The 10,708-nt window shown below is 49.0% G+C and overlaps 1 protein-coding gene across 2 annotated transcripts; it reads left to right on the top strand.

Moving 5' to 3' along the window:
• Positions 1–2,237: 2,237 nt before the first annotated feature.
• On the top strand, positions 2,238–10,647 carry WFDC13 (WAP four-disulfide core domain 13). 2 transcript variants are annotated; one of them, XM_051844994.2, is made up of 4 exons: positions 2,418–2,615; positions 5,337–5,487; positions 6,648–6,720; positions 10,558–10,647. In XM_051844994.2, exons 1-3 carry the CDS (start codon positions 2,528–2,530, stop codon positions 6,703–6,705), a joined length of 297 nt encoding a protein of 98 aa, XP_051700954.2. In that variant the 5' UTR covers positions 2,418–2,527; the 3' UTR covers positions 6,706–6,720; positions 10,558–10,647. The 2 variants fall into 2 exon arrangements, with proteins under 2 accessions (XP_069907877.1, XP_051700954.2); XM_070051776.1 differs by lacking the exons at positions 6,648–6,720; positions 10,558–10,647 and having other exon boundaries at positions 2,238–2,615; positions 5,337–5,518.
• Positions 10,648–10,708: the final 61 nt, after the last annotated feature.

Raw genomic sequence — 10,708 nt, 5'->3', positions numbered from 1 at the left:
CCTTACACACTCTTGGCTTTGAGCTCTTCACGGGCGCCTCATCACTTCACCCCATTTGCTTTCCATGCTCTTACTTTCATTCTTTTCATACTATCACTTCATGCTTCTGTAGCAACACAAAGCACATGTATGCTTAGTGTTAGCAGTAGATTACAGGAATTATCCATTTTAGCTGAAGAATATTCCATAGGAGATATAGATATAGATATAGATATAGATATAGATATAGATATAGATAGATATCACATTTTCTTTATTCTTTCACCCATCAGCGGAAACCTTGGTTGAACCCATACCTTAGCTATTTTAATAGTGCTTTAACACTATTGGGGATGTAAACTTCTCTTTGAAATAATAATTTCATTTTCTTTAAATACATAAAAATAATCAGTGCCCGTATTCCTGGTATGGTATTTCTTTTTTTTTTTTTTTAAGATTTATTTATTTACTTGAAAGGCAGAGTTACAAAGAGGCAGAGGTGCAGAGAGAGAAGTCTTCCACCCACTGGTTTACTCCCCAAATTGCCGCAACAGCCAGAGCTGTGCTGATCCGAAGCCAGGAGCCAGAGCTTCTTCCGAGTCTCCCACATGGCCCAAGCACTTGAGCCATCTTCCACTGCTTTCCCAGACCACAGCAGAGAGCTGGATTGGAAGTGGAGCAGCCAGGACTCGAACTGGTGTCCATATGGGATGCCAGCACTACAGGCAGCAGCTTTAGCCACTATGCCACAGCGCTGGCCCCATTTTTTTTTTTTTTTTTTTTTTTTTTTTTTTTTTTTGCTATTTCTATTGTTAGCAATTGGGGAGCAACCATACCATTTTCTATAGTTGCTGTACAAATTTGTATTCTCACCAGCAATGTCTAAGAGTTCCCCTTTCTCCTGATCCTTGTCAACATTTGTTATTTTTTGTCTTTTTTATAACAACCATTCTTACAAGGGTGAGATGGTATGTCACTGTAGCTTGAATTTGCATTTCCCTGTTGATTATTGATATTCAGCATTTTCCCCATACATTCATTGGCCACTCCTATTTCTTTTTTTAAGAAATCTCGATTCGGGTCCTTTGCCCATCTTTAAAATATCTTCTTATTGAGTCATTTCCGTTCTTGGCATATTTTGTATATCAGCCCCTTGTCTGATGTATGATTTGCAAATACTTTCTCCGAATAAGTATGTTATGTTTCCTTTGTTATACAGAACCATTTTCATTGGATGCAATCCTATTTATTTTTATTTTACTGCCTGCACTTCTGAGGTCATACCCAAAAAATTAGTGCCCAGACCAGTGACATGGACGGTTCCCTCTATGTCTTTATAGTACCTTTCACAGTTTCAGTTCTTACATTTAAGTCCATTACCCATTTTGAGTTGATTCTTGCATAAGTGATGAGGGAAGAATCCACTTAGATTATTCTGCACGTGGATGTCTTCTTTTTAACATCACGTATTGAAGTCTCCTCTCCTCATTGCATACTCTTGGCACATTGTTGAGAATCTGTGGCTTACTTATGGGCTTTTCAATGGCTGTGTGCATTCTTATGCACTACCATGCTATTTAGATTACTATAGCTGTGTAATATATCTTGAATTCAGTCGTGTAATAACTCCAGTTTTGTCCTTTTTGCTCAAAATGGCATTGGCTATTTGGAGTCTCTTGTGGCTCAATATGAATTTTAGGACTTTTTTTTTTCTATTTCAGTGAATAATGACTTGGGAATTCTGATAGGGATTCAACCTGTATATTACTTTGGATAGTATGGACATTTTAAAAATACTAATTCTGTATCCCCAATTCAAAATAGCTCAATTCAAAATAGCTAAGATCAACCCAGATACCCATCTGGATAAAGAAAGTGTGACATATATATACTATTGAATATTACTCAGCCATAAAAAAATAAAATTCTGTCTTTCACAACAAAATGGCTGCAACTGGAAACCATTATGCTTAGTGAAATAAGCCAGTCCGAAAAGGACAAATATCATGTGTTTTCTCTGATATGTGGCAGTTAAAATGTATAGGAATGAAATGGACATCCGGTGATCTGATTGTCGCCTTTAGCCCTTGTTTAGACTCCTGTGGAACTGTGGTCTTCCTACCTTTTACTGGTTGAATATTCTGCTTAGTGACAGATGAAACCTGAGGTCATAGCGTGGACTGAAATTATGTCTTTGCAAAAGTTAAAGAAAAAGAAAAGAAAGGAAGGCGTGAGGGGGTGGGGGAAGGAGCGGGAGGGCAGGGCAGTGTCGTTGTCTGCTTGGAACTGCCCCCTGTGAAGTACATGAAATCTGTTCTCTTCATAGCAAAAACAAATGTTTTAAAGGGGGCGTGGATTTAAGAACACTGCCTGGCCCTGTAGTGGTGTGACTGGGAGGTGCTTGGGTTTCTGTCTGGTCCCTCGGGACTGGAATCCACAGGGGAAGAGCAGTCGCAGCACGCCTCCACAGCCCTCTTCCCCTCTTCTTGAAGCAGCGCCGGTTAAACCCAGCCATCCTTGGCCAAGACTCACCCATGCTGCCGGCACCATGAAGCCTGTGCTCCCTTGCCACTTCCTGCTGGTGCTCTGCCTGGCGCCGCACCTGGTGCCTGGGAGTCCCAAGGAGCGCTTAATGAGTAGGTGCGGAGTCCGGGCCCAGGGGAGGGCAGCAGCCGATGCCGAGGAGAGGATCCGAGAGCAGACAGCCTGGCACACCTCTCGAAACAGCGCAGGGTCACATTCGAGAGTCCAGGCTTCACCGTCACCAATAGCTGGGTTTGAATCTCTGCTCTGTTTTTGTATTGCGAGACCCTGGACAAAGTATCTGAGCCTCACGTTTTATCCTCACCATGGATATTAAGTACAGTGGGATAGTCGGGAGGAGAAACTCAGATGTGCAGGCAGGTCTAGGGCGCCCTTTCTAACCGCAGTAGACGCCAGTGAGTTCAAGCTCTGTAAATGCCATCAGCTTCCTCGCCAAGCGTAGTCTTCTTGCTGCCCCTCGTTCCTTCATGGATGCTTGGTCCCACTTTCCATTCATTAAAAGAGGGAAGAAAAATGAAGCTGGCAAAAATTCAAGCTGGACTCTCCATAACCTTGGCCTTGGAGGGTGTTTCTTTAAAGGAAAAGACAGGAAGCCTTATGCTTTGCTTTATTTAAAAATACAGAGGTGTTGAACAATTCACAGTGGCTATTGCCGACGGGCCGACACAGAGTGTATCTCAGCGGCCACCGCTGCCCAGCTCAGCCTAGTAAGAGCAGCAGTGTCGGCGCTGACCACCAAATGAGTCGAGAACGCCCGTTCACCAGGCACACTCTTCCACAGGGACAGCATGGGAAAGGGGATATGTGCGCTAGCTCAGGGGCCCAGGAGGTGAGGTCCCGTTTCAGGAGTTTCGCGGGAGCTATGCAGCAGGTTTGTAGGAAAGAGAGGGGCTAAACAAGCTGCGAGAGAGTGAGAGCGGAGTTCAATGGAGGACCAAGGAGTACAATTTGAGGAGACACGAAGAGACTCTCCTTAAAAAGCAGTAACCGGGGCTGGCACTGCAGCACTGGCATCCCATGTGGGCGCCGGTTGTAGTCCTGGCTGCTCCTCTTCCAATCCAGCTCTCTGCTGTGGCCTGGGAAAGCAGTGGAGGATGGCCCAAGTGCTTGGGCCCCTGCACCCATGTGGGAGACCTGGAGGAAGCTCCTGGCTTCGGATCGGCGCAGCTCCGGCTGTTGCAGCCAACTGAGGAGTGAACCAGCAGATGGAAGACCTCTCTCTCTGTCCTTCCCTCTAACTGTCTATAACTCTACCTCTCAAATAAATAAATAAATAAATAAAAGCAGTAACTGCTGTGAGTGAGACCGACGCCAAATACGCAGATGGAAACAGAACTTGAGAAGGGCGCCGTCTCCGGGATTCCTGGCTCGTGGTCCCCTTCCCGTGCTGTTCCGCTGAACACCCAACTCTTCAAAGCAGGGACAGTCCCAGTTTCTGACACTGCTCCAGGAAGCACAGATGGTTGCTGGTCTCTGCCACACTGTCGAGAGCTTGGACCTCAGCTTCTTTTACCCCATCTCTGGTGTCATTTGCGTGATTACAATTAGAACCCAAGCTTGTCTTTACTCATCCCTTTCAAATCATCATCGCAGCCTAAAGACTCTCTTCTCTTTTTTAAAATATTTATTTATTTAGTTAAAAGGCAGAGAGAGAGAGAGAGAGAGAGAGAGAGAATCTTCCATCCACTGGTTCATCCCCCAAATGGTCACAATGGCCAGAGCTGGGCCAATCCAAAGTCAGGACCCAGGAGCTTCTTGCTGATCTCCCATGTGGTTCAGGAGCCCAAGCTGTTGGACCATCCTCCACTGCTTTCCCAGGCCACAGCAGAGAGCTGGATTGGGAAGTGGCGCAGCCGGGACTCGAACCGGTGCCCATGTGGGATGCCGGTGCTTCAGGCCAGGGCGTTAACCCACTGCACCACAGCACCAGCCGTCAGACTGTCCTCTAATTGCAAATACCTGCAGAGCAATGAACCAACAGATAAGCAATAGAATGCCCCACCCATGACTTTGGCTGCAAAGAAAGGGCAAGTGTTGAGGTACAAAAATTAGGGCCCCGTAAGGCCTGCAGAAGGGAGTGATGGGGCTCATCATTAAAACGCCTTAGAGTTTAGGGACAGAGAGGAGACTGGGATGGGGCTTTAGGGTAGGATCTCCCAGTGCAGGTGGGTCTTAGATTTGAACAGAAATCCTCGGAGGTGGGGGCGGAAACAGGGAGTCGAGATGCTCATTCCTCTCTAACACTAGTGGGTGGGGACGCCCTGATGCTCTGGGCTCCTAACCAGGAGGTGCCAGGAAGGAGGAAGCTGAACCTTCCCGGTTCATTTTGAAATCTTGACTTTCGCATCACAAGAGAAGTCACTCCCAGAACTCACCCGTGAAGTGGGTCCCAGCTCTCTGATCCAGGACCTTCAGTTTGCAGTGTGATCTTTCTCCTTTATCGAAACTTACCTTCGGCTCACTCCTCCTATACAAGTGGCCCTTGTTCCACTAACCCTAGAATACACTACACCATTGTGCTGATGAAAGGCTGTACAACTTAGGGTCTAGGGGGCCTTGACCTCTGAGCTGCAAGGACTATGAATGACTAACGCTGCACGGATCCACCAAACTCTGATCAAATATCCACACCCTGATTTCCTGCTCAGAACTCAGAAGGAGGCAAAAGCTAAGAACAAAACCTGGTTCAGCCTCCCCAGGGCCACACAAAGGCGACGAGGGCGGCAGGTTCCCTGGCAGCCCCTTGAGCTTTCTGAGTTCTGAGTATTACTCCAGCCTGTTTGGGCCTTTCCCTTACCTGTTCTGCGTTCCAGAGTACATCTTGGAACCTCCACCCTGCAGATCGGAACCTGAGAATTGTAACAGATTCTGCACGCTGCAGGAAGACTGCCTGAACGGGCTGCAATGCTGCTCGGCCTTCTGTGGGATAGTCTGCTCACTGAACAGAACTCCAAAGCGCCGAAGGTAATGGATGGATTTCTGATGCCAGTCCCGAGCCTAGAGCCACTGGTGGGAGACCGATGGGAGATCTCTTAGCAACCACTAGGGTCAATCCCTCTCTGTTTCGTTTTGATGTTGGTGGCCAGGATGCCAAATATCCAATAATTCTCCTTCTCTTCCCCAAGGAGAGTTTCCCTGAGAGTCCTGATTGGAGGAGCACTCCCCCATTCCCAAAATACAAGGCGCTTCTCTCCGCATGACCGCACCTGTGAATCGCTGACCACACCCACAAATGTCTCCTTCCACTGCCCGCCCCTGTCCCAGAACCCACTTCACTGCAGGAGCTGGGACACAGTATCTGGGGCTGCAAATGTCACCAAAACCCCAAAGCCAAACGTGTTCTCCATCTTTGCTCACCCACCTTTCTCCAGACACCATCAGTTGGCCCCCACCCTGGAAATTCAGCACAAGGGAATCTTGGGAGAAGCCCCAGGACAGAGGGAGGATTTTGGGGGGACTGAGAAGACATCGGGTTTCTAATTCTGTTTTGCAGCTGTCTTTCTACGACCTTGAATAAGATAGCTTTTCTTATCTCTTCCTCATGAGTAAAAGGGAGACCCTGGTTTTTCCTGCTTGGCAAGGCCTCGGAAGAAGCAGGAAGCTCCACCTGGGAGTTTCTTGAGGGAATCTTAATGGAATCCTTCCCTGCTGTCTTCCCCGCCCTGCACGGAAAACCCAGCACACACAACACTGGGAAGAACGGTGAAGTAGGACGGCTGAAGCCGAGTGCCTGGGATCAAATCCCAGCTCTGCCACTTGGAAACTGGGTGCCCTCACACAAGGACCTCTCTCTAAGCATCAGCTTCGTCATCTTTAAGACTGGAACAGTAATGTTGAGACTGAAATAGACAATCCATGTAACCGCTCAGTAAGCTGTAGTGAACAGGCATCCACTGGGGAGACAAGCCCCTGTAATTAAACCTCACATCCTTTGAGGCTCCTCACTGGAACGTAGGAGCGTCAGCATGAACCTCGTGGTCACTGGGTTCACTGAGGTCCCACCGTCCCTGTGACAGAACTCGGCTTCATGCTCTGGTTTCAGTGGCGACAGTCATGGTGAGCCGAACTTATCTCTGAGAATAACACTTTGCCAGGTAATACTTGAAAATATTTTTCTCCTACAGAAACAAGGCCAAGAAAGTAAAAAAAAAAAAAAATACCCTGCTAACCCCTGAGGCATAGCTCCCGGAGCAATTGGTAAGTCTGGGGTCTGGCCTGGGTTCAGGGGGCTCAGGGTCTCAGGGATGCTCCTGTCCCTCCTTAACCTCCGCAGGACCACCTGTTCCCACGAGGTCAAAATAGCCTTAACGGAGGCCTCCTCCATGAATCTCCCCCCACCCAGAGGCTACCTTTGTGCTGCCGGGGGCAGGGTGCTCCTGATAGATTCTCAATGCAGAGCAACCCAAGGAGGTGGCGTCATGGCCCAAGGCGAGAACAGGACGCTCAGATCGGGGAACGAGCTATTCCAGCCTCCGGATTCAGTGCCCTGGGCAGGGAGTCAGGCTGAGCCCTTCACGCTTGGTGTGGCTTTGGCCTCGTGCTGCACCTCTCTGTGACAATCAAGATCCTCCTGTGAAAGGGGAAGAGAACACGCATGCCTTCGGGTATTGTGAGGTTAGCGTAAGGCCACACGGATGGAAGAATTTGGTCACTGCACAGGCCCTGCCAAGGCTAGAAGCTGCCAGCAACTCACTCACAACATCACCCTTTCTGGGTTTCACTTTTTCTCTCTTTTTATTATTTATTTATTTATTTGACAGGTACAGTTATAGAAAGTGAGAGATAGAGAGAAAGGTCTTCCTTCTGTTGGTTCACCCCCCAGTTGGCCACAATGGCCGGAGCTGTGCTGATCCGAAGCCAGGAGCCAGGTGCTTCCTCCCGGTCTCCCATGCGGGTGCAGGGACCCAAGCACCTGGGCCATCCTCCACTGCCCTCCCGGGCCACAGCAGAGAGCTGGACTGGAAGAGAAGCAACCAGGACTAGAACCCCGTGCCCATGTGGGATGCCGGTGCCGCAGGCGGAGGATTAACCAAGTGCGCCACGGCGCCGGCCCTCACTTTTTCTCTCTTAAAAGGAAGGGCGAGGCCCCTGTTATGACGTTGCTGATGTTACAAGAATGGTTAACTGGAGTCCTCTGGAACTCCACCACCAAAACAAAAATAGCATTCGTTATTTGGCATATCCTGCTATTCTGTTCCAGAGTGTTCGGAAGGCAGTTAGCATGGGGCCTGCTCCTGGTCCTCTGCCATTTCCAGCATCCTCGGGTCAGAATGGGGGTCTTTCAGCTTGGGCTCCTTTCACTTGCCCTGTGGAAAAGAACACGGTAAGCGGAGGCAGGTGGAAGTGGTGCAACGATGTAGGTGCGTTAACTCCGGCTTCACCCTTGCCCAGGCCCTGGTTGGTCCACCACACTCACTTCCTGCTGTGCCTTGGACATGACTGACTGCTCATGCCACACGCTGGCCGTCAATGGAGGTGTCAGCATTTAGATGACCCAGGGCCCCTGCAACGGGACACAGAACCCATGGGAAGACCCCAGCACTCAGACCCTGCTCAGAGTCTAGTTAAGGTAGTTGGTGCCACTATATTTTTATGGTAGTGTCAGAGTGTGATGGCTAAGGGGCACACAAGGCTTGGTGAGCTCCACTCCAGTGTGTTGCCCAAAGAGACAAGACTTCATCTTGGACGTGCAGAAAAACATTGTCATATAGCTGAGGCATCCTCCATGGATGGTCATCTTGTGGTTGACTTGAGACTGTACTCTTTCATGTAGCATGTTTTCTGTCATGTATGTTAGAGCCATGCGTCTAGTGTGCAGTGCATCCTCTGCCCAGTGGATCCCTTGGATGGACCTCTGGCGTGGGCTGGGAGGGTTGAGTGAGTACGGGGAGAGCCTGAGAAACCACTGACCTTGCTATCAAAAAATACAGTGTGGGCCAGCACCACGGCTCACTTGGCTAATCCTCCACCTGTGGCGCCGGCACCCCAGGTTCTAGTTCCCGGTTGGGGCGCTGGAGTCTGTCTCGGTTGCTCCTCTTCCAGGCCAGCTCTCTGCTGTGGCCAGGGAGTGCAGTGGAGGATGGCCCAAGTTCTTGGGCCCTGCACCCCATGGGAGACCAGGAGAAGCACCTGGCTCCTGGCTTCAGATCAGCGCAGCGCGCAAACCATAGCAGCCATTTGGGGGATGAACCAACGGCAAAGGAAGACCTTTCTCTCTGTCTCTCTCTCACTGTCTAAATCTGCCTGTCAAAAAAAAATTTAAAAAAAAAAAAACTGCAGCGTGGAGCTCTCCGTGACCTCCTGGCTTGAAGAACACAACATCCCAGGCAAGCTTGTCATGGTCTTCCACTAAGCCCTGGGCTCTGGAGGACGCGGTCGAGAGCTCCCAGCTTTTTAACAGGAGCTAATATTTTAGACCACAACGCCTTCCTCTCATGTAGTCCTCAGAGTGACTGTAATACCAGCGCACACACAAAGCACCTGAGGAGGGGCCGGCCCTGTGGCTCAGGGGGTTAAAGCTAAAGGTTCAAATTAAATTTAAAATTCCATGGAACCATAGCCAATTCACTCCAGACACGATCAGTCATTCTGTCTTGGCACAGAGCCCTATCTTTCCACTACCATAACCTTTATCACACTGTACTCTAATTGTTAAGTTAGTATTTTCTCTGTCTAGAGTATATGAGTTGCATAAAAGCAGAACTGGGTCTGATTCCTTTGTCATAAAATCCTAACACCTAGCACGATGCCTGTGGATACAATCCAGACTTTTCAAACAGGGACGAGAAGAGAGTGCAAGGAGTAGACTGATCCCAACGCCTAATGAGTTACTCTCCACTGAGCGGTCCCAGGCCCCTCAGATATCTGCTGCCCACTTCACTGCTGGAGTCAGCCTCATTTTATAAATTATAAAAGTTGTGATGTTAATCCTCAAAGTAGGCACTGGATTTTTTAAAGATTTATCTATTTGAAAGGCAGAGCTGCAGAGAGAGTGGGACAGACAGAGAAACAGAGAGATCGTCCATCAGTATGTTCACTGCCCAAATGGCCACAACCACCAAGTGTGGGCCAGGCCAAAGCCAGGGGCCCAGAACTCCATCTCAATCTCCCATATGGGTGGTAGGGGCTTCCCAAGTATGTCAGCAGGAAGCTGGACCAGAGGCAGAGTAGCCAAAATTCTGATACGGGATACCAGTGTAACAACTGGTGATCTAACACACTGAGCCACAATGTCAACCCCTAAATTATTTGTTAAAGCTAATTTATATTTACTTATGGAAACGTACTAAAAATGGGCAAGAGGCCAGCACTGTGGCACAACACGCTAAAGCCTATGCCTGCAGTGCTGGCATCCCATATGGGCACCAGTTCAAAGTCCCAGCTGCTCCACTTCCAATCCAGCTCCCTGCTAATGAGCCTGGGAAAGCGGTGGAAGACGGCCCAAGCACCTGGGTCCCTGCACTCATGTGGGAGACCCAGAGGATGCTCCTGGCTCCTGCTTGGGATCAGCCCAACTCCAGCAGTTGGGCCATTTGGGGAGTGAACCAGAGGATGAAAGACCTCTCTCTCTCTCTCTCTCTCTCTCTCTACCTCTACCTCTCTCCATAGCTGTCTTTCAAATAAAATAAATTTAAAAAAAAAAGCAAGTGAAAAAAAGGAAGCATGAAAGTGTCTGCTCCAATGGGGCAGCAGCGCGGGGTGAAAGCTGCAGATCGTGGCTACTCTGGGATTCCGTCCAGCTCTGCCCTACTAAACTGGTGCTGCTGGGCATTGCCTAAGCTCTCAAGGCCCCCATCTGTCTACCTGTAAAATTTAGACGAAGAACATCTAGCCCTCACCTGTGTCATACAGAGGACATGGCTGGCACATGCAAAGTGCAAATCAGGTTGCTGCCAGAGAATCTGGAAAGAATGCCATTATTATCACTACACCTTGCCAATCCTTCTTCGATCTGAAGTCCTTGTTGCATAAAGGGATCACAGTGTGCACTCCATTGCAGACTCTGGTTGGTCGGTTTGTTTTTAATTTCTCTAGGTTCCATAAAATTAACTCAAGTTAATGGAGAACACTGCATCCTTGGAAGTAATGTGACCCCACCCCATGCTGCGGAACAGCTGCCAACAGTGATTTCCAACCCCCGGCTAAGTCCCCAGCACCTTTGGAAGGCTTCGCTGCCCTCTACAAT

This window comes from Oryctolagus cuniculus, chromosome 11 (assembly GCF_964237555.1).
Source record: "Oryctolagus cuniculus chromosome 11, mOryCun1.1, whole genome shotgun sequence".
Lineage (NCBI taxonomy): Eukaryota > Metazoa > Chordata > Mammalia > Lagomorpha > Leporidae > Oryctolagus > Oryctolagus cuniculus.
Note: the sequence above shows the minus strand (reverse complement) of the source record. Positions and strands in the feature narration are given on the sequence as shown.